The 25236-nt window shown below is 41.8% G+C and overlaps 1 protein-coding gene across 2 annotated transcripts in view; it reads left to right on the forward strand.

Annotated features, from left to right (window-relative positions):
• Nucleotides 1–25236, forward strand: part of BEND4 (BEN domain containing 4) — a 146893-nt gene that overhangs the window by 71879 nt on the left and 49778 nt on the right. For both annotated transcript variants that reach the window (XM_089654000.1, XM_089653999.1), the window contains exon 3: nt 8892–8983. In XM_089654000.1, the coding sequence (XP_089510126.1) occupies nt 8892–8983 (92 nt within the window). The remainder of the gene's footprint in view (nt 1–8891; nt 8984–25236) is intronic.

Consider the following 25236-nt stretch of genomic DNA (forward strand, 5'->3'; position numbering starts at 1 on the left):
TTGTCTCTAAGGACTGTTTCCACAAAGGTTACAATCCTTCAGTGCAGAACCAATTCCTAATGCTGCATTGAATGCTCTAATGCAGAACTATCCCACGTATGCTGCCACCAATATGTGACGGAACGCGGAGCCCGACCCCAGTCCTTCTCACCAACTCGTGACCAAGGACCAGCCAATCTCGCACCCCACGCTGCCACTTGCGTAACAATGCCACTCTCAGCTGCACCCTGAACAAAGATTTTCCAGCTCGCGAGGCCACAATCTATTTGCCAGCAGCCTGAGAGCGATTGTTACTGGGTCAGTTTAATTATGCAATTAACCCTTCACACTGCCACCACCACCACACTATGATTTTAGCATAAAAATCACCACAGATAGGTATATGCAGAGGATTATTGTATACAGTAGCACTCTTCAAGAGACAGGGATTCCTTAGTTTGCATTAAAAGCTTTAGAGACAGTTTAAAAACTTTCCAAAATAGGGTTTATTACTAAAAAGGTCAAAACATTGTAATTAAAATATTTACAGAAAAAGATGTTACAAAGACACAAAGAGAACAATAATGCAACAGAGAAATAAAAGAAAGGAGTTAAGAAGGCAGAATACTTGCAAAATCCTGGTTTAGCTGAGCCCAATTGTCCGAGCAAAAATGTTGCCTTGTGTCACGTACCTGTTTGGAGACTGAAATTACGAGGTCAGCCTCACTTGTGTCACTAGCCCTGACCCCACTGGAATTGGAACAGAGGGTGTCTAGGGACCAGGGGGACAAGAACGCCAGCAGATGCTGTTTGCAGCTCTTGCAGCTGGAGACCTTGGAAGACGGATGAACCTCCGATTCCGGAACAGTAGTAATATGCAGAGCTGGTATGGTAGGTTTCCAGGTGTGTACCAGAGTTAAGACAGGAAGCGGGGATGGGAGACAGGAGCAATGTCATAGGAATAGCTGGGGTCATCAACGAGCGGACAGCGAGGTACCAAATCATAAGCAAGCCAAAGTCAGGAGCGGGGCCGAAGTCAGGAACGAGTATTAAGCAGAGGAGGAAACGAGAGTCAAGTCAGGAGCAAGCCGGGTCAGTAACAAGGGAATCACACAGGAACAAGAAGGACACAGGGGAGCTGAACACCAGTCAGCACTTAGTATAGGCAGAGGCACCCTTTAAATAGTCCGTCTGGCGCCAATCTTTGCCGTGCGTGTGCACGATTGCGCATTTCTGTGCGCATGCACACGACCGATCACTCTTCTCCGGACATTTCTATACACATGTGCATTTCTATTTGCCAATCATCTCACCGGGATTCCCTTACACCTTGGCTCTCAAGTCCGTTAAGATGTTGATTGATGTTAAACGAGAGCTCCCCTTCACCAGGCCTGTCACAGTCCTTTTCTATGATATTAAAGGGGTGTCGCCTGAGATCAACTGACCAATCATCCGGTTTAGGGGATGGGTGCTAGGAGGTCACCAAGTTTATGACCAAGTCCCAACTACAATTTCATACTAATATCAATAACTTCCAGTATGTGCAGGTGGTATTCTAGCAACTGGCAGATTAATATTTAGAATTTCAAACCCAGGGATACCAAACACCACATGCCTTTGTCACCCAGGAGGGAAGAGACTGCTTTCTCCCCTTCCTATGTGCTAACATAGTCATGTAGGACCTGGATTTGTTTGGCATGATATGACCTATCCAAATATATACCTAATGTTAATGTGCCCAGTTCCTGTTGAATTCTATGAATTGTATGGGGAACTGTTACATGTGGAATAGACATTTTTTATGGCACGCTTTGCATTCCTAGAGCTCGAATGGCCTAACAAGTCATGTATGACAGCTGGACTGAGTTATTGTTTTACGATAGGGCAGTGGAAAGTGTCTTTGCAAAACAGACATCCTGCCAAGACTAATTAGCGGTTTACAGTTCTAGAGCTGGCCTCTATTTGTGTTTTATTTAAGAAAAGAGGCTCTTTTGAAGTTCGTTACAACTTGCAACTACAAATTCCATTTTCAAGTGGAGGGGAGAAAGATGTCTGTTCATGAAAATCAAAATGGCTGAGACCTTAACAAGATGGCTTTCGCGTACATCTTCCATGTCTCTATTGCGCATAATCGTTACAATGGTGATCACATGATTGGAAACCAATCAGCATGGCTCTAGGTTATTAGTGTAAGACCAATGCTGTCAGTGAGAGAACTGTCACAGAACTATGAGCAAGCACAGCTGCATGATCCTAATTCCGAAAGACATAATGAATCAACATTGCCTCAGCACAGGGCATTGTGTTGAAGGAAGGTAATTTACAGATCGTGGTCGCCATGTGGTAAAGAGCAAACTGTTACGGGCTTGTGTAGACATGCCTTGAAATTGTAAATGCCATGGTCTGTTGTGTTAAGATACGTTTTTGATGTGTTTTCTTCCGTTTTCTACCAGCTTGCGTCATTTTAAACAGTGCTTTCTAGAAGCCTCCTTTGTGTTGGGTTTCTGTTGTATAGATTTTTACTATCATCTTGCGTAGTAACTCTCCTAAACACATCTCATCCGTAAATGCCACAGAGGTGTTTGTGACATGTTTGCAGCTCGTTTACATTGACATTAATGGAGACGTGTAGGGAGCAGTAAAGCCAGCCGAAAGCTACTTTTTAGATAATTTTTGGTGCAGCGCAAAGTGATGTGACCATGTGAACAACAATGTCCGCAGAAATGCACATAATTGACATAGAGAGTTGACAGACATTCATGAGGCTTCAAAAACATAGATGAAATGCCTACTTTTTAGCCTGAAGGTGCAGTTTGTGCAGAACTAAAAATTAATAGGGAAGGGTAGTTGATTAATCCTGGGCCTGCTCTATTACAATGCAGAGGGTTCTGAAAATAAAAAATAGCCCAAACCTTTTATTTCATTTTGAATAGAGTTAAAATTTTACTTGCTGTCTGTGTCTTTGTTTTGGAGATTTTCCCCTACTTCCTGTTTGAAAAGAATGATAGGAAATCTATCCGAGGAAACAAAAACACATAATAGTGCTCCCCTTGAAACTGTCAGATTTATAAAGTATACAGTTTATAAATCATGCTTTAATTGATGTTAAACCTTTTGGTAAATGTGGCCAGATGCAGTCTGTAACGTGAAGATAGCTAATTGCTGGCTTAAGCCTGGCTGCGGTACCTACCTTGTGTTTCATGAAGACATTGCATTGGCTGCTGCACTCTGTATGCTGCGTATTGTGGACAGCTGCACTTTATAAAGTGTGAATGTATGCCACATACTGTAGATTGCTGCACTTTATCCACTTGTGGACCAGTGACATTCCCGTACATCGCTGGATGTCAAGTGGGTAAATTGGGATGATGGTTGGCTCTCTTGTAAAAGCAGTCCTAGCGGCTAACTGCCCACTGGATCGCTTTTACAAACAGCGGGATGGAATGTTCCTCCCCCCTCGTGGAGTTTTCCATTGCTTCCTCAGGCTGTCCCATCCCACCAGGACACTCGATCAACTAGTCCACGCTTTTGCCGGCTGATCATAGAGGCGAACAAAGACTGGAACTGCTCTGTTTGCCTCTGTGATATAGAAAACTGGATGCAATGAGCATATATCATCGGATGTAAACAGCACAATTTTAAAAAATGAAAAGCATTTGATTACACCAATCTTGATGTGATCAAATGCTCTTAGGGGCAGAGGAGGGACGTGGGGCCTTATAGACCCCAAATCTCCCCATAAAGAGCACCTGTCACATGCCTATTTCTGTCACAAGGGATGTTTACGTTCCTTGTGACAGCAATTAAAAAAAAAATAATAAAGAGACAGTGTAAAAATAAAAAAAATTAAAACATGTTTTTAAAGCATCCCCGTTCCCCCGTTCTTGTGCACAAATACAAACACATGCGTCAGACCCACATGCACGCAAACAGGGTTCATCCCACAAATTTGAGGTACCTCTGGGAACGTCAGATCATGGGCAGTTACTCTAGCACCAGATCTCCTCTGTAAATCAAAAGTGGTAACCTGTAAAGGCTTTTAAAGCATCTCCTACAGTGCCTTGAAAAAGTATTCATACCCCTTAAAATTTTCCACATTTTGTCCTGTTACAACCAAAAACGTAAATGTATTTTATTGGGATTTTATGTGATAGTGGCACACAATTGGTAAGTGGGAGGAAAATGATAAATGGTTTTCTAAATCTTTTACAAACAAATATCTGAAAAGTGTGGCGTGCATCTGTATTCAGCCCCCTTTACTCTGATACCCCTATATAAAATATAATGGAACTGATTGCCTTCAGAAGTCACCTAATTAGTAAATAGAGTCCAACTGTATGTATTTAATCTCAGTATAAATACAGCTGTTCTGTGAAGCCCTCAGAGATTTGTCAGAGAAACAGTGAACACACCGCATCATGAAGACAAAGTAACACAACAAACAGGTCAGGGATAACGTTGTGGAGACGTTTAAAGCAGGGTTAGGTTATAAAAAAATCCCAAGCTTTGACCATGTCACGGAACACTGTTCAATCCATCTTCAGAAAATGGAAAGAGTATGGCACAACTGAAAACCTACCAAGACATGGCCGTCCACCTTAACTGACAGGCCGGGCAAGGAGAGCATTCATCAGAGAAGCAACCAAGAGGCCCATGGTAACTCTGGAGGAGCTGCAGAGATTCACAGCTCAGGTGGGAGAATCTATTCACAGGACAACTATTAGTTGTGCACTGCACAAATCTGGCCTTTATGGAAGAGTGGCAAGAAGAAAGCCATTGCTTAAAGAAAGCCATAAGAAGTCCCATTTGCAGTTTGCGAGAAGCCATGTAGGGGAAACAGCAAACATGTGGAAGAAGGTGCTCTGGTCAGATGAGACCAAAATTGAGCTTTTTGAACACTGCACATCACCCTGAACACACCATGATGGTGGCAGCATCATGCTGTGGGGATGCTTTTCTTAAGCAAGGACAGGGAAGCTAGTCAGAGTTGATGGAAAGATGGATGGAGCCAAATATAGGGCAATCTTAGAAGAAAACCTGTTAAGTCTGCAAAAGACTTGAGACTGGGATGGAGGTTCACCTTCCAGCAGGACAACGACACTAAACATACAGCCAAAGCTATAATGGAATGGTTGAGATCAAAGCATATTCATGTGAATGGCCCAGTCAAAGTCCAGACCTAAATCCAATGAGGAATCTGTGGCAAGACTTGAAAATTGCTGTTCACAGACGCTCTCCACCCAATCTGACAGAGCTTGATCTATTTTGGAAAGAAGAATGGGCAAAAATTTCACTCTAGATGGGCAAAACTGGTAGAGACATCCCCAAAAAGACTTGCAACTGTAATTGCAGCAAAAGGTGGTTGTACGAAGTATTGACTCAGGGGTGCTGAATACAAATGCACACCACAATTTTCAGATATTTATATCTAAAAAAATTTTGGAAACCATTTATCATTTTCCTTCCACTTCAGAATTATGTGCCACTTTGTGTTGGTCTATCACATAAACTTCCAATAAAATACGTTTTTGTTTGCAACATGACAAAATGTGTAAAATGTCAAGGGGTGTGAATACTTTTTCAAGACACTGTATGGATAGTAAATTTACATTGTTTGTTGCTGTTGCATGGACATTTGCAATTTTAAAGCTTGACATGTATGGTATCTCAGCGTAACATCATCTTTTATATTTTACCAAAAATGAGGTTATGTATTGTGTGTTTTGCATTAAAATAAAAAAAAATGCTGCACAAATACTGTGTGACATTAAAAAATTGGGGCACCCACCAATTTATTCTCTAGGGCCTCTACTTTATAATCAATTTTCTAGCAAAACACACTGTCTGTTACATGTAAACAAAAAGTGCCAGAAAAGGCTGGGATAAGTTGTATGCCACATACACATGCTGTAGATTGCTGCACTTTATGCTGTATGCCACATGCTGTAGTTTGCTGTATCAGTGGCATTATTTTAATAGGATCCCCACTTCTGTTCTGTAAAAGCTGTACCAATGTGTAGTGACAATAGTGGGCACAGAACATTTTTCGGAGTGTCAGATTCTAAGAGCCATATAACCAGTCTTCCAGCAGAGCTCAACATTCATTGGCATATTTTGTGATTTGATTGTTTCTTTGTTTTAAAACAATATCCAGCTTTTTTTTTTTAGAGCAAAGTATTCGAAATGTCCAGTTTTTTATGTTATGCTTAATTATTCAATGTAGATACATCTTTAAATTGGAGTGTACATGACATGGAGAAAATGTCATACTTTCTTGTTGTATAATTGCTATTGATAAATTATTAATATTGTTTGTGAGTCTCTCGGTAGCTATACAAAAGGGCTCCAATTCTCATAAACCTCTGGAAATGTGTCACTAAGGTCAGATTTAAGAGAGGCTTTAGTCATGTGCTCCATCTCCAACCATTAGCCATCTGGAAAGTATCACATTTAGGCTACAATCACATAATGTAAAATTAGACCTTTATAGACAATCTGGTACATGTAAGTCCTACTTTCACACTGCTCCGTTGCAAAAACGCTGTAAAAAATGCATATGAGAAAAAAAGAAGAAAAGAAGACATATGCTTTTTGCTGCATTTCTGGTGCCTTTTTGCAACTGTGATAAAAGGATATGTGACTCCAAAAACACAACCTGCATTTTTGATATGTTTTTGTTGCATTTTTTATGTGTTTTCCATCCAGTTCAATAGGGAGGTGCAGCATGCAGGACTTTTAAAAATGCAACTGATCTGCAAATGACTGGTGTGAAGAGCTTCATAGGATTTAATGGTAATGTGTTTATATTCTGCTTTTGGTAAGGCAAAAATGGAAAACAATTTGGCCAGTGTGAAAGCAGCCTAAGGCGTGATCACAGTGTAGTAGAGAAGACTGAAACAGAGGGAAATTCTCTTTAAAGCCATTTTGAAAATTGCTGAGTAGTTGGAAGTGGGTAATAAGCAATTTTGTTTAAACCACCTGCACTTTGGGAGAAAGTGACGTGAAAGCTGCAAAGAGTCCAGTTGTTGACACTATAGTGCATAGTGATCCAGACATCCCTAGCAAACTGCACAGCCAGGTCCTAGACCAGGGGTGGGCAAACTTTTTGACTTGAGGGCCGCAATGGGTTCATATATTGGACCCGGGGGCCGGACCAAGAGTAGATGAATGATGTGTATGTGTCATCCATAGTAAGTATAGTAATATTCCCCTATAGTAAGCATAGTAATTAATCCCCCATATAGTAATTCATCCCCCATAGTAATTCATCCCCCATAGTAATTCATCCCCCATATAGTAATTCATCCCCCATAGTAATTCATCCCCCATAGTAATTCATCCCCCATATAGTAATTCATCCCCCATATAGTAATTCATCCCCCCTATAGTAATTCATCTCCCATATAGTAATTCATCCCCCATAGTAATTCATCCCCCATATAGTAATTCATCCCCCATAGTAATTCATCCCCCATATAGTAATTCATCCCCCATAGTAATTCATCCCCCATATAGTAATTCATCCCCCATATAGTAATTCATCCCCCATATAGTAATTCATCCCCCCTATAGTAATTCATTCCCCATATTAATTCATCCCCCATATTAAGTCCCCAAGTCCCCCCTGTGTCAATTCACTTACCTTTGCTCCGCACGTTCCTCTCACCGTGTTCCCGCGCCGTTCCGGTGTAGCATGAAAATCTGTCTCCTATGAGGATCTGTCTCCCTCGACGTATCTGCGCATGTGCCAGTTTCAGGCATTAGCAGCCGATCGGCGATCTCCGGCACATGCGCAGATACGTCGAGGGGGACAGATCCTCATAGGAGACAGATTTTCATGCTACACCGGTCTTCAGGGTGGACTGTGAGAGGAGCCTAGAGGGAGCCTAGCTCCGCGGGCCGGATTAAAATGTCCGCCGGGCCGTATACGGCCCGCGGGCCGTAGTTTGCCCATTGCTGTCCTAGACCATAAAGTTCAGTCAACAGTACAACTTTGGTTCTAGTTATTACCCCCGCAGCAAACAGATGATTCACCGTAAGCTCTCCCCTCCTGTAACCTTGGTCACAATGTTAGACAGCTAACACAACACTGCTACATTACAGCATACCCTAATTGGCTCCTATTGCTGATGTTCTCTCTCCTAGTATGCTGTATACGAAAAGCTGATATAAAGTAAAATTCCATTATTAGTACTATTTATATTTTAAGTTACCATAATTAAAATTTTTTTTTAAATGAACATTTTTGAACTTTTAATTTTTTTTCTGCCTAAAGTTCAGCTACAATTGGTGTTGCATTTAAAAACCTAAGTTTAGTCAGAAATTAAAAACAACAATCAGCACAAAGGACATTACTTACAATCAGTAGGAGGTGTCCTTTGTGCTCCTGGCTACTCTATTAACTGAAATCTTCCCCTGCTGCTGTAATCTTCTGGTTAGGCAAGGGTTAATAGAGCTGAGCTGAACTACTATGGATGAAACAGGATCTATGAATGGAGGAGGCAGACCTTTCAATCATCTACCTGTCCTCCATTCTTAGATCCTGTTTCATTCATGGAAGCTATTGCACAGCTTCTATGAATGGAGGAGGGGGAGCAGAAAAGATGGGCATAGTCCAGAACTCTTATTGAGTTTCTGTCACAGATCTGTTGGCTCTATTAACCCTTGCTGGCGGCAGGGGTAGGGTGGGGACTAAAGAGGAGGATTTCATCTAAGAGAGGAGACAGCAGCTCAAGGGACAAATCCTACTGATTGTAATGTCCCCTGTGCTGATTTTTGTTTATTGACTAAACTTAGGCTTTAAATTGTGTAATAGGTTTACATTATTAATGATAAAACACTGTTTGATTTGTGTTGTATTTTAAATTTTGTGTATTTTTTTGTTACTAATGTGACTGATTTTTCTTTTGCAGTGCCCTGCCAGACAGTGTTAGACTATTTAAAGACTGTACTTCAACATCACAACCAGTTGATCATACAGCAGCCCATAGAGCAGCCCACAGAGGTAATGTAATTCAAGATGTGATGCTGTTGTCCATGTAGTAAAAATAATGTACCATTCCAGTAATGTGGATACAATTAATATTACAATTACCTATGGGCTCTTGGCTGGATAACTACTTCTAGGAAGAGTATCCACAGTACTGAACTGTCTCCATTTATAGACAATTAGTCTGTTGACTGATGGATGCCTAAACACTTTGAGATTGCTGTGTATCCCCTTCCAGCCTTATGCAGATCAACTACTCTTGATCATATGTTTTCAGAGAGATCCTTTTTATGAGGCATGGTTCACATCAGCTGATGTTTCTTCAGTCTTAAAATGTTTGAGGGTCTTTTACAAGTCAAATTAGCTCAAAACCCCACCTTCAAACTCATTTCATTAATTGGACTCCAGTTAGCTAATTAGTCTATGGGTGCACTTACTTTTTCCTCCAGCACTGTGAATGTTTAAGCATGTGCTCAAAAAAGAAATTAGAACAATTTGTATTGTTGTGACTTAGATGAGGATGAGATCACATTTTATGGCAAAATACTGCAGAAAACCAGTTAGGCCCCTTTAACACGGGACAGATTATGCTCTGATCAGCAAGGAATCTGTGATCTGATCCCCTGCTGAGCAGAGCAGAGCGGGCAGATGACACATCCGTGTCCACTCATTTTCTGCAGAGCAGACACAGACAGAGCCCGGTCTGCTCTATGGACAGCATGGCTACCTCAGATTCGCTCTGCCTAAATGGAAGAGGATGAACTTTTTTTCTTTTATCGGACCCAGAGTTAGGCGGGTGCAAACGTACACAAGTTAGTTTACACCCGCCTGTCCATAAGAATGCATGGACCTTCCGATTAGATCCGCCTGAAAAACTGACAAGCGGACCTAATTGGAATGCCCCTGAGCCTTAATTCTAAGGGGTTCACATACTTTTTCTTGTGGTGATCTGGCCACGATGGTCCTTGTTTAGTCGCTTCTTGTTATGAGGGGATAACTGTCTCCCAATAGTACTCATGAGCTGTCACCCCGTCACATGCACCCCCCAAGGGCAACCCACCCAATATTTATTGCTTAGACAGGTTCTCTTGATTGTTTTCACTATTAGGAAACCTGTCCCAAGCAATGATGTGCAGAGACAGTTGGAGTGAGTACACGCAGCCAGAAAGTTGCTGGAAGAGATCAGCAGCACTGTGATGCAAAAAAAGGTTAAAAGGTAGTGAAAGTAATATTTTATAAGTCCATGGAAAACATTGAAGATACTCATTGCTTTAGCTAGGGGTTAAGATCTATTTTAAATATCAGTTTAGGTTAGGCTGACCCCTTAATGCTGATAAATAATGAACCTTTCTAAGTCAACTATAATAAAATTTGCTCTAATTATGCTGGTGACAGTATATCTTTGTATAAATGAGTCACATGCTTAAGATTCATCTATCAAGGTTTCCTGTTTTAACTTGCTAATCTGTTTAATTTATACAAAAATTGCTCTACTTTTGTGCCACTCTGCATTGTGTTCAGAAAACATTATCATAATAATATTGTTTGTGCACTGTGATAACAGGCATACATATAAGATAGCTTTTTCTCCGTAATTCCCTAATGTGTCGTGATGTGACGTGAAATAGAGGGCACTCTAGCCCTGTGCAAAGTATCCAACTCTCACATCACTTTGATGGCAGGTGTCTTGATATGTTAATTGAAGATCTGATCATGTCTTTTGCATTGCTTTTATGGCTAACCACATTTTTTTTACTGGTCCCTTAAGAGCTCGGATGCATTATGATGAGTGGAGACAGTCAAGCTTCTTCATCCTAAGTAATTGTTGAGTTGCATATTTGAGTTCTTTGGGAAGGGAAAGTGTTGATGTGTATGAGCAGTGTAAACCACAGTGCTTCCGCAATGGTTGAAATGTAGGCACAACATTGTGAAGCCTAGCAGTAGTCACAAACAAGACTGGGTGTTCTTGCAGAATATTTCATTTGCAAGAGTCACTTTCAACAAATATTGTAAATCAGTAATGCTTGTTACCTTGCCATAGGAGATATGCATAAACACTAGGGTTGATTTACTAAAGGCAAATAGTCTGTTCACTTTGCAAGGGAATTTTATCTTAGATAGTGAATGTGGTGAAAATGTGGTGTGTGTGTGTGTGTGTGTGTATGTATATATATATATATATATATATATATATTCAGTTTCTCACAGAAGTGAGGACACCCCTCACATTTTTGTAAATATTTTGTCATACTTTTTCATGTGACAACACTGAAGAAATGACACTTTGCCACAATGTAAAGTATTGAGTTTACAGCTTGTATAACAGTGTAAATTTGCTGTCCCCTCAAAATAACTCAACACACAGCCATTAATGTCTAAACCACTGGCAAATGAGTACACCCCTAAGTGAAAATGTCCAAATTGGGCCCAAAGTGTCAATATTTTGTATGGCCACCATTAGTTTCCAGCACTGCCTTTACTCTCTTGGGCATGGAGTTCACCAGAGCTTCACAGGTTGCCACTGGAGTCCTCTTCCACTCCTCCATGACGACATCACAGAGCTGGTGGATGTTAGAGACCTTGCGCTCCTCCACCTTCTGTTTGAGGATGCCCCACAGATACTCAATATGGTTTAGGTCAGTAGACATGCTTGGCCAGTCCTTCATCTTTACCCTCAGCTTCTTTAGCAAGGCAGTGGTCGTCTTGGAGGTGTGTTTGGGGTCGTTATGTTGGAATACTTCCCTGCGGCCCAGTCTCCGAAGGGAGGGGATCATGCTCTGCTTCAGTATGTCACAGTACATGTTGGCATTCATGGTTTCCTCAATGAACTGTAGCTCCCCAGTGCCAGCAGCACTCATGCAGCCTCAGACCATTACACTCTCACCACCATGCTTGACTGTAGGCAAGACACACTTGTCTTTGTACTCCTCACCTGGTTGCCGCCACACACGCTTGACACCATCTGAACCAAATCAGTATATCTTGGTCTCATCAGACCACAGGACATGGTTCCAGTAATCCCATGTCCTTAGTCTGCTTGTCTTCAGCAAACTGTTTGCGGGCTTTCTTGTGCATCATCTTTAGAAGAGGCTTCCTTCTGGGATGACAGCCATGCAGACCAATTTGATGCAGTGTGTGGTGTATGGTCTGAGCACTGACAGGCTGACCCCCCACCCCTTTAACCTCTGCAGCAATGCTGGCAGCACTCATATGTCTATTTTCCAAAGATGACCTCTGGATATGATGCACGTGCACTCAACTGCTTTGGTCGACAGTGGCGAGGCCTGTTCTGAGTGGAACCTGTCCTGCTAAACCCGCTCTATGGTCCTGGCCACCGTTCTACAGCTCAGTTTCAGGGTCTTGGCAATGTTGTTGTAGCCTAGGCCATATTTATGTAGAGAAACAATTATTTTTTTCAGATTCTCAGAGCTCTTTGCCATGAGGTGCCATGTTGAACTTCCAGTGACCAGTATGAGAGAGGGAGAGCTATAACACCAAATTTAACACACCTGCTCCCCATTCACAACTGAGACCTTGTAACACTAATGAGTCGAATGACACCGGGGAGGGAAAATGGCTAATTGGGCGCAATTTGGACATTTTCACTTAGGGGTGTACTCACTTTTGTTGCCAGCGGTTTAGACATTAATGGCTGTGTATTGAATTATTTTGAGGGGACAGCAAATTTACACCGTTATACAAACTGTACACTCACTACTTTACATTGTAGCAAAGTGTCATTTCTTCAGTGTTGTCACATGAAAAAATAAAATAAAATATTTACAAATATTTGAGGGGTTTACTCACTTCTGTGAGATACTGCGTGTATATATATATATATATATATATATATTTGTAGATAGTTGGATGACGGAGGTCGGCAGAGATTTCTATGTTCACTAAGCAAAGGGGAAATTCCTTGGCATAGTGAACAGCCTATTAGCTTTTAGTAAACCCCACTGGTTTATTTAAGGTAGTGGAAAGAACAATAACAATGTACAAATTACTCATAGAAAACCAATAGCAAATAATTACATTTCTCTTTATTGAATTCACATTAGTGAAATATTAACCAGTTGCCGACTGCAGATAGCCGAATAACAGCTACACTGCGGCCGGCCAGTTCTGGGAGGGCGTCATATGACATCCTCCCAGAACGCGCTCTCCTGCGCGCCTCGGGGGTGCGCATCCGTCGATCTCCGTGATCGCTGTGTCCTCAGGACACAGCTGATCACGGGATGTGGTAAAAGGCCAATCACAGCGTCCTTTTACCACGTGATCAGCCGTGTCCAATTACACGCTGATCACAGGGAAATGCAATTGCCGGTTCTCGGCTGCACTTTCCTCACGCTGTCAGATCGTGAGGAAAGTACTGCCGAGAACCGGCAGTTGTCAGAGCAGGGATCGGCACCAATCATCAGGGCACTGATGATCAGTGCCCAGCAGTGCCACCAACCAGTTCCGCCCACTTGTGCCCAGCAGTGCACCCACCTGTGCTCAGCAGTGCATCCACCTGTGCCCACCAGTGCCCACCAGTGCCACACACCTGTGTCCAGCAGTGCCCACCAGTGCCATCCAGAAGTGCCACCTACCCGTGCCCAGCAGTGACACTCACTTGTGCCCACCAGTGCCACCTGCCTGTGCCCACCAGTGCCGCCCACCTGTGCCTACCAGTGCAGCCCAGCAGTGTTGCCAGTCAGTGCCACCAGTCAGTGCCCAGCGGTTGTGCCAGTCAGTGCCCAGCAGTTGCGCCAGCCAATGCCTAACAGTGCCGCCAGTCAATACCTAGCTGTGCCGCCAGTCAGTGCCCAGCAGTGATGCCAGTCAGTGCCACCTATCAGTGCTGTCTATCAGTACCCATCATCAGTGCCACCTATCAGTGCCGCCTATCCGTGCCACCTCATTAGTGCTGCCTATCAGTGCCACCTATCAGTGCCCTTCAGTGCTGCCTATCAGTGCTGCCTATCAGTGCCCATCAGTGCTGCCTCATCAACGCACATCAGTGAAGGAGATAAATTACCTGTTTGCAAAATTTTATAATAGAAACAAAGAAACTTTTTTTGACTATGGTCATTAACCCCTTCCAACAGCCCTGTGATTGAGTCTCAACATTAGGAGGTGAGACAGACTTCCCATTCATATGTACACTGTAAATAACTGTCACAGTGCTACATGATCACAAGCTTGTCCCACCAGCTCATGATCTCAAGAAGACACCAGGAACTGTCTGTAGCAGCTCAGTTACTATGCTAAATGTGAACTCACTCTGTGCACAAGAACATATATATATATACAGTTGGCGACTTCTGCGCACAGTGCGCTTCATGCATGCGCTGAGCCCACTCTGTCATTTTATTGGCCTACCACTTTGTGGCTGAGTTGCTGTTGTTCCCAGTTCCTTCCACTCTGTTATAATACCATTGTCTGTGGAATATTTAGTAGCAAGGAAATATCACAGATGGACTTATTGCACAGGTGGCAACCTATCACGGTACCACACTTGATTTCACTGAGCTCCTGAGAGCGACCCATTCTTTCACAAATGTTTGTAGAAGTAGTCTGCATCGCAATATAGTGTGTATACAGTGGATATAAAAAGTCTACACACCCCTGTTAAAATGTCAGATTTCTGTGATGTAAAAAAATTAAATAAATAATTTCAGAACTTTTTCCACCTTCAATGTGGCCTATGAACTGTACAACTCAATTGAAAAACAAACTGAAATATTTTAGGGGGGGGGGGGGGGAGTAAACATAAAAAAACTAAAATAATGTGGTTGCATAAGCGTGCACACCCTCTTATAACTGGGGATGTAGCTGTGTTCAGAATTAAGCACTCACATTCAAAATCATGTTAAACAGGAGTCAGTACACACCTGCCATCATTTAAAGTGCATCTGATTAACCCCAAATAAAGTTCAGTTGTTCTAGTAGGTCTTTCCTTACATTTTCTTCGTCGCATCCTACAGCAGAAGCCATGGAACACAGAGAGCTTCCAAAGCACCAGACGGATCTCATCATCAAAAGATATCAGTCAGGAGAAGGGTACAAAAGAATTTTCAAGACTTTAGATATACCATGAAACACAGTGAAGACAGTCCTCATCAAGTGGAGAAAATATGGCACAACAGTGACATTACCAAAAACTGGTCTGGAAGGCTGCCAAGAGGCTACATTAAAGGAGCTGCAGGAATATCTGGCAAGTACTGGCTGTGGTACATGTGACAACAATCTCCCGTATTCTTCATGTCTGGGCTATGGGGTAGAGTGGCAAGACGGAAGCCTTTTCTTATGAAGAAAAACATCCAAGCCCGGCTACATTTTGCAAAAACACATCTGAAGTCTTCCAAAAGCATGTGGAAAAATGTATTATGATCTGATGAAACCAAGGTTGAACATTTTGGCCATAATTACAAAATATATCTTTGGGGCAAAAACAACACTGCACATCACCAAAAGAACACCGTACCCACATTGAAGCATGGTGGTGACAGCATCATGCTTTGGGTCTGTTTTTCTTTAGCTGGAACTGGAGCCTTAGTCAAGGTAGAGGGAATTATGAACAGTTCCAAATACCAGTCAATATTGGCACAAAACCTTCAGGCTTCTGCTAGAAAGCTGAACATGAAGAGGAACTTAATTTTTCAGCATGACAACGACCCAAAGCCTACATCCAAATCAACAAAGGAATGGCTTCACCAGAAGACAAATAAAGTTTTGGAATGGCCCAGCCAGAGCCCAGACCTGAATCCAATTGAAAATCTGTGGGGTGATCTGAAGAGGGCTGTGCCCAGGAGATGCCCTCGTAATCTGACAGATTTGGAGTGTTTTTGCAAAGAAGAGTGAACAAATATTGCCAAGTCAAGATGTGCCATGCTGATAGACATGCTGATACCCAAAAAGACTCAGTGCTGGAATAAAACCAAAAGGTGGTTCAACAAAGTATTAGTTAAGGGTGAGCACACTTATGCAACCATATTATTTTATTTTTTTATTTTTACTTCCCTCCACCTAAAAGAATTCAGTTTGTTGTTCAACTGGGTTGTATAGTTTATAGGTTACATTAAAGGTGGAAAAAGTTCTGAAATTATTTGTCTTTGTCTCATTTCTTTACATCACAGAAACCTGACATTTTAACAGGGGTGTGTAGACTTTTTATATCCAATATATATATATATATATATAGAGAGAGAGAGAGAGAGAGAGAGAGAGAGAGAGAGAGAGAGAGAAATGTCATGTGGCAAGAGACATGGCTGATATACCAAACACCATCTGTTCTAACCTTTCTACAGGAAATGTATCTTTTTTGATCTCTCTATTGATAAAAGTTCAGATTTTTCATGAAGAATAAAAGCTCTTACTTGGCTATATACATTGTGATGATTTTAGCAAACTTTTTTTTTTTTTCAGCTCCTAAGCTGAGTCTGTTTTTGTGATATTGAGTCTTATACAGAATTCCCATTGAGAATTATCTGTCTATTGTTACCATATGATTAGTCCATGTATTGCCCTCTCCACAGGTATCTTCCCAGAAATGAAAGACCTAGTACCTGTAATTTGTCATCTAGCTATGTGGAGACTTCTCACAAACCAGTGAGCCGGTCATATGAAAGGGGGGGGGGGGGGGGAATTCTGGAAAAGGACTGAGTTCTGCTGCTATCATTGCAAGAAGGAAAAGTTCAACGGCTTGCTAATTTTTTAAAAAAAGCACAGCTGCCTAAACATAAAGAAAAATGAAATGCACAAAATATCTTGAGGCTGAAGTTACCAGAGCTTCAGGCTGGGTTCACACTGATGTGGTGGGAATTCGCAGCGGTTTCTGTGCGAATTCCATACCGCATCAGAATCGCACCCCATGCGAACCGATGCTGGTGTGTATGTTAAGTTAACAACACCCAGAAATCGGTCCGCCTGTGAATACCCATGCGATTTGATTCTAGTGCAGACCCAAAAAAGGGTTCTGCACCTTTTTGGTGCGGGTGCGGTGCAATTTGAGCCATAATGTATGGCTCCAATCGCACCGCACACAAATCACATGTGATTTGCACAGGAATGCGGTGCGGTTCTTGTGTGAATCACTTGCGATGTACCGCACCGCCTTAGTGCGAACCTAGCCTTAAGGAAGAAGTAAGGAAGAAGTGCTAACTACTAAGCCATGCGCTGCTTTTGAACTTTTCCGCCATGCCATTGGTCTGCACGCTCTTTAAATAAAAATAAATAAATTAAATGTGGGCATTCTGCTTTGTGCAAAATTTTGTTTGCACAGAGCAGTATGCCAACAGCAAGATTGTCTTGCATAAAAGTGCTCTGAAGGGAGTTCTTGCTTAACCACTTGGTGACCACTCTACTTATACATATGTATATGGCCTGTCAACAAATGGTTATTACAAGCTCCAGCTGCAGATAGATCTTGATACTGTTTTATTGCTGTCATCATTCAGCTGTCTTGTACAAGTGATCTGGGCGGCTCTACAGCTGCCCAGTCACTTTTACTATACTGACAGAAGACGTCCTCCACGGTGGTTCCCAGGACCTCCCATTCCTCCAGGAAGCCTGGGGCTGCAGTAAATAGCCAGGATCCCTTCAAGCACAGGAGATAGAAGACCATCTGTTTCCTGGACTCCTTTGTGACAAGTGAAGCTGGAAGCGACAATTATTTCTTCACTTCTGGTTTCAGAGCTGTCATTCTCTGTCTGTTACAGCCAGGGAATCAGCTAACTAAGCACGATCTGTGCTTGGTTAGCTGCATTGGAGGGCAGGGAGACTTTAGGAGTTAATGGACCCTCGAAAGCTCTAGATAGAGGACCTTTCATTGCCCAAAGCTAAGATCTGTGGTGCTAATTGGGTAGGATAAATGATTATAAGAACGTACACTTTATGGAAAAGGTATAGATATTGAATATGGAAATGGTAAGTAATAGGGAATAGAACCACAAGGCTATTCAAAAAGCAGTATATGGATAAGTGACAAATATCTGATATATTTCTGTTTCTAACATTTCTTTCAATTCCCATTGCAAACCCAGAAATAGGACATTATTAGGGTCATTTTCATGGTCTGGAACATTTTTTGTTTTATCTTGAAAGAACGGACTTGCAAAATCTAACATTATGTTGTAAGATTATCTCATGTGGCTTCTATTTTGTTCTTCCTTTCACGTTTTTTTTCTTTTTACTGCAAACTTTGAAATATTGTTCAGTACCAAAAGGTCAAAAATAAAGATTTTATGAAAAAAAATCCAAGAGTAGTCTCACATACGGAATGTTAATATTGAAATTCTTTGGGATTTATCCCCTAATATTAGTGTACTTTAAGCTTGTGTTGACTAAGCATTTTGAATATTTCAGTTTATTTTTCTCTGAAATTTCTGATGTGAATAAACACTAAGAGCCCATTTGTATCTCTTCGAATATACTGGTGTTTATGAACCATACAACCCACTTAAAACTCACCCCGTAGAGTCCCATTCTGTATCACTTAACCAACTTTTTACTGGCTCCTAAAATGAATGCAAAAACCACCTTTATTGTCTGTTCAATAAAAAGTAATATTTATTATCACTTATGCTTCTATAAGAAAGCTGAACAAGCGACTTTTTTGTGTACTTTATTATTTTTTATCTTTGGGTATATATCACTCGTTCTTTCTTCAATGTTTGATTTGTATTTGCTTTACTTTTATACTTTGCAACTTTTTTTTGGGGGGGGGGGGGGTTACTGTTTTCTTGTATCTCTATTTTCATGTGTACATAGTTGTGTGCCGAGAGCTCTGCCTATATCAGTGATGAAGGAAACCATGTTAAGGGATTGAAGAACAATGCTGAATAAAGCAAAGTTTAGTACATACGATAAGAGAATCGGAAGGAAAATACTGCTTTCGGAGAGATTGTCCAATAATCTGATCCTTAGCACACAGCTTTCAAGAGCCAATCACCACAGTTCATGTGAAATTATCCAAATGGACAAGCATGAAAATGTTTTCATGATACCAGAACTAACAATTTTCGCTTAATCAGTACAGTATCTGTCCTGAATAAAATTGAGTGTCCAAGACTCCGCCTGCTCGGAAACAAAAGAATACATTACAATTACATTACAATACAAAACAATACAAAACATGACATCATTTCTGAAGTTGTATTTTGTCGTACAAGAATTTTCATAACTTTAGTAACCTCTTCATTTTCGATATGAGAATAGCATGCAAAAAAAAGACAGCCAATCATTCGTCCGATATTCTCATCGTGTGTATGAAGCTTAATGCCCACAATGCTCGATTTTCAAATTCTCCAGAGAGAAGGCCTCATGAACCTCCATCTATTCTAAATTAAGGGATAAGCTAACCGAAACTGACATCTGAAATTCTGTCATGCCTACCCCTAGTGATAGTCATCAGGTACTATAGCTGGCTTTGTGTACTTCATGTATAGCAGCCCCCATCCCCATAAGGCAAGCAGTCCTACCTGTACTTGGTTGCCTCAAGGTTTTATACACAATGCTATGGCGCTTGGCTACCACACTGGGGCAGGCGTACGCTAAGCACAGTACAGCCAATGGCTCCTGCTGCTCTCACTGTTGATTTATTGTTGTCTGTGTCCCCACTGAAAAGATTCACCCTCTCCATTTGACCTGGGACCATTACCCACTGCAGAAGGTAGTGCAAAATCCAACATTTTTCAGTTGTCAGTGGAGTGGAATGACAACTGTCCAATAGGAACACTTGTACTGGTGACAACTGTCTATGAAGCAATTTCCTCTCACTCTGTTATTTCTTGGTTACATGATGTGGGGAGAAAACTTCACAATACACTAACAACAAGAAAAAAGTAATATGGGTTTAAACTATCTCTGTCCAAACTGAACTTGCTTTAACCTCCCTAGCGGTATGATTATTTCAGATTTTTGGTGCTGAAAGCGGTATCATTATTTTGCATGGAAATATGTAGTTTTTTTTTGTAGGCTGTAATTTTTAGGAATAACTCACTGAAATCTGTCCGAACAAGAGTCTAGTAAACATCCCGGATAGGATAAAATTTGAAACACAAAATCATAAATTATAATTTAATAAATAATCATAAAAATAATAACATAATAATAATACATTTAATTCAATAATATAATCAAACCGAAAACACTGAAATTTGAAATATAGCGCCAAGTTCGCACATCGCTGAGCTCAGTCACAGAATCGTTTTCAGTGTCTGATGAGGAATTTCCCCCACGAATCATTATCACTCAATTCTGCAAGTGGTTCTGATTTACTATCACTGTTCTCTAGCTGATCTAAACCCGCTTTTGACCTAAAGGGACACTTTTTGGACGCCATGGACGTTTCTCAGTTTCCGGGCAGAAAGAACAGACAAAATGCAGGCAGGGTGCAGGACAAAGCACTAGGGACAAAATGTATGTGAAATTGGTTGAGACAGCAATGTTTTACTATGTAAAATGTAAAAAAAAAAAAAATGACATTATTTAAAATTTTTAAATTTCCCGCCGCCGGCGGCGCCCGTACATCCCGACGTCACAGGGACAGGACACAGAAGCCGGATGCCGGCATCGGCCGGAGGAGATGGCCGGGGACGCTGCAGGGGACACATCGTGGGAGCGCAGGGTAAGGTAAGTGAAGAACAAATGCAGTAGCACGGAGCAGTGCCGCATGGTATTCCCGAGTGTAGCTCGGGGTTACCGCTCTTGGTACTGAAATGTTACCCCGAGCTACACTCGGGAATACCGCCAAGGAGGTTAAGGAAAATTTATCCTGTGGATCATCCCAAGGTGATCTGCAATGATAAAAAGCTTTGGAACTTCATAACAACAAAATGGTTTATGGAGCCTTTTGTTGGAATGTGGCACGTATGAGCACAATCAGGAGGGGACAAATGAATCAACTAGGTGAAACAAGTGAGGATAGACGGTAGAATGGGATAGAAGAAAAGGGCAAGCACTACAGAAGAAAGGCTATTGGTATATATTACTGATCATTAACTATTTAATTATTTCAGTGAAGATTGTAATGTATTCTCATACTTAAACATTACAGAGCAAAAAGCAACACTTAATATGGGCATCATGTAGCGTTTGAAATGCATAGTATTTACTAAGTGATGAAAGTACATCCAAATGTGCTGTAATTGTGTCATTAAATTATGCGGTATAAGAATTTTACTCATTAAAGCACCGTTATGCTACTGCATTATATGTAATGTTCATTGTATTCCTATCCTTCATAAATTTAGGTGTCATTAACATATGGAAATGGATATAACATTTCACACACAATTGATGTTAAGTATCTATAATTATGTACAGGAGACGATGCTATTAACTTTTCAGTGATGTAGGTTTAGTTGCTAGATCTTAGGTCCGTGATGCTTCATCAGAAGTGTAGTTACAGATTTTTACTACTTTTTTTAATTTTATTTTTTGTGTTTTATTACATCATTTGTACACACTGTATTAATACTTCCATCCATCTGCTAATGGCTTTGTACTTTTCTAAGTTTTCTTGGTTTCCACAGAGAGACTGAAAAGGAGGCTCTGTTAAAAGGTCTTCAGGCTTAGATGATTGGCTTACCCCTACTTCAGACATTCTCCTACTTTTGTGCCCATGAGTAAAAACACTATGGGGTTTATTTACTAAAGCTGGTTCACTCAGAATCTCATGCACTTCTGCATGGAAATCAGCTTCCTGGTTTTATTGCTAAAGCTTAATTGAACAAGCTGAGGTTAGAAGCTGTATGGCTACCATACACAGGTGCACAAGATTGTAAGTGAACCAGCTTTAGTAAATCTACCCCTCTATTTTTTTTATGGTACTTTGGTAGATTTCATCCTTTTAAATGTAACTGTGTTTACAAAACATATAAAATCAAACAAGGGTGTTAGGATGGCTACTTTGCTGACTTTGGCCCCTCCATCTACACTGTATGAGATATCCAATAAAAGCCGGTAGGCATATGTAAACAGTGTATGCTGACAACTGGCTTATGGTATGGCAAGGCACCACAGAACAAGTTAAACATGAGAGCTGGATCTGCTGACACACAAGATTATATGGGAGTTGGATAAGGATGACACTGGAATGAATCACCAAAGGTATGAGTATGGTCCCATGTGAGCAGGTTACCCAGATCCTCCAGGGCGTGAAGTATAAGATCAAGCTGCTATTCATCAGGGACCCCCTCACAGGGGTTTAGATTTAGCTGCATACTGACCCCAAGTTGAAAAAAAGCCAGAGGTCAGGGAAAGCATGAGGTACAGATAACCAGAAACAAGCCAGAGGTCAGAGCAGGCAGCAGACACAGATAACTATGAACAAGCCATAGGGTAGTACACAGAAATCAATGGATAAGACACAGACTGGATAGCAGGAAGATTTACCAAGGGCTCAGGCAACAAGCTTAGAGCTGCACTGGGTTTAAATAAGCTGGGATAGAGAGGAAGTCACTCTGACTGCGGCCTGACATCAGAAGAAGGACTGTGTTGTGATTGGCTGCAGGCTTGCAGGAGGGGAAGGGCACTACTCTTGCAGTGGCCAATCAGGAGAAGGGCACCATTCTGACTGGCTGTGACCTTCAAGGAGCAGAGTTTTGCGGTATTTGGACGCGGTTGTGAAACTCCAGGTAAAACCTGGGTGTGCATGCGCCTGTGCACCATAAAAGTAAAAGCGGGGCTGGATCATGGAAGGTAAATAGTGCTGACAAGGGATGACCCAAGGTCATGTAGCAGGAGAGCCTGGCCACAGTCTACAATTTGCTGAAAAAAGACCTAAACATTCAGAAACTAAAAGAGATAAGCCCACAAAATATTCATTTATGGATACTTTGTAAGTGGTTCATGTTTTCAAGAGATGCTGACCATCTTTCTGGCTTGGAGAATGTTGAACTGCATTTACTATTAAAACACCAACTTTTCACCATGATTGAGTTCTGTGTTGCTCCTATTTCTTCAGTTGGTTGAAAAAACTGTTATACCAGAATAGTGTCTGTGGGGGGAGGATCCGCAGCATGGCGCCGTAGCAGCATGACTGAGAAGCTCCGGACGCCAGCCCATCAGCATGAGAGATTAATGCCCTAAGCCTGGGAATCTAGTGAAAGCCTACCTTGGCCCGGATTGACGAGAGCACGAGGTCCGGATGTCGTCCGGACCGGAGCCTCGGTGCAGCTTTGTGTTCGATTGGAGCGAGTGACCGGTTCCCTGTGTGTCTGGAGCCGGTAGGGAACTGGTAGTGTTGGAGGAAGGAGAGAAGCGAGGACCCAGAGAGCATGGAAGGACCCATAGGTGCCCCGGATACTGCCTGAGCATCGAAAGAGCTGCAGCCTGAGGATAGCAGGAGATAGCAGTGTCCCCTGGGAGGCAATATTAGAATATCCCACGCATAGACCGATAGCAAAGTCCCATATAGCAGACCCACACCAAACATATTTAATAGCTCTCCTAAGAGCACACTGGGAGAGAATAAAAGTGCCTAGGACACAGGACCTGAAGGAGACCCATGCACAATCTACATTGGAAGAGGAGAGGACAGCAACACCGAAGAAGTCCAGTGAGGAGGGTGAGTTGCAGCAGGAATATGTAATATATACCCATGAACTGTTATATATCTGGAACATACAGTCATGGCCGAAATTGTTGGCACCCTTGATATTTTTCCTGAAAATCAAGTATTTCACACAAAAAAGGTATTGCATTAACACATGTTTTGCTATACACATGTTTATTCCCTTTGTATGTATTGGAACAAATATAAAACAGAGGCAGAAAAGCAAATATGACATAATGTCACACAAAACCCCAAAAATGGGCTGGACAAAAGTATTGGCACCCTTAACTTAATATTTGGTTGCACACCCTTTGGAAAACATAACTGAAATCAGTCGCTTCCTATAACCATCAATAAGCTTCTGACACCTCTCACCCGGAATTTTGGACCACTCTTCCTTTGCAAACAGCTCCAGGTCTCTCTTATTGGAAGGACACCTTTTCCCAACAGCAATTTTAAGATCTCTCCACAGGTGTTCAATGGGATTTAGATCTGGGCTCATTGCTGGCCACTTCAGAACTCTCCAGCGCTTCTTTGCCATCCATTTCTGAGTGCTTTTTGACGTATGTTTGGGGTCATTGTCCTGCTGGAAGACCCAGGATCTTGGACGCAAACCCAGCTTTCTGACACTGGGCCCTACAGTGCGACCCAAAATCCTTTGGTAATCCTCAGATTTCATGATGCCTTGCACACAGTCAAGGCACCCAGTGCCAGAGGCAGCAAAACAACCCCAAAACATCATTGAACCTCCACCATATTTTACCGTAGGTACTGTGTTTTGTTCTTTGTAGGCCTCATTCCGTTTTCGGTAAACAGTAGAATGATGTGCTTTACCGAAAAGCTCTATCTTGGTCTCATCTGTCCACAAGACGTTTTCCCAGAAGGCTTTTGGCTTACTCAAGTACATTTTGGCAAACTGTAGTCTTGCTTTTTTATGTCTCTGTGTCAGCAGTGGGGTCCTCCTGGGTCTCCTGCCATAGCGTTTCATTTCATTTAAATGTCGACGGATAGTTCGCGCTGACACTGATGCTCCCTGAGCCTGCAGGACAGCTTGAATGTCTTTGGAACATGTTTGGGGCTGCTTATCCACCATCCGGACTATTCTGCGTTGCAATCTTTCATCAATTTTCCTCATCCGTCCACGACCAGGGAGATTAGCTACAGTGCCATGGGTTGCAAACTTCTTGATAATGTTGCGCACTGTGGACAAAGGCAAATCTAGTTCTCTGGAGATGGACTTGTAACCTTGAGATTGTTGATATTTTGCCACAATTTTGGTTCTCAGGTCCTCAGACAGTTCTCGTCTCCTCTTTCTGTTGTCCATGCTTAGTGTGGCACAGACAGACACACAATGCAAAGGTTAAGTGAACGTCTCTCCTTTTTATCTGCTTTCAGGTGTGATTTCTATATTGCCCACACCTGTTACTTGCCCCAGGTGAGTTTACAGGAGCATCACATGCTTGTAACATTCTTATTTATCCGCAGTTGTGAAAGGGTGCCAATACTTTTGTCCAGCCCATTTTTGGAGGTTTGTGTGACATTATGTCGAATTTGCTTTCTTTCCTCCCTTTTTTTGTTTTGTCCCAATACACACAAAGGGAATAAACATGTGTATAGCAAAACATGTGTTAATGCAATACGTTTCGTGAGAAATACATGATTTCCTGGAGAAATATCAAGGGTGCCAACAATTTCGGCCATGACTGTATAACTACAATAAGTGTCT

Source organism: Staurois parvus, unplaced genomic scaffold (genome assembly GCF_062004578.1).
Source record: "Staurois parvus isolate SC_StPar_1 unplaced genomic scaffold, SC_StPar_1.0 ptg000734l, whole genome shotgun sequence".
Lineage (NCBI taxonomy): Eukaryota > Metazoa > Chordata > Amphibia > Anura > Ranidae > Staurois > Staurois parvus.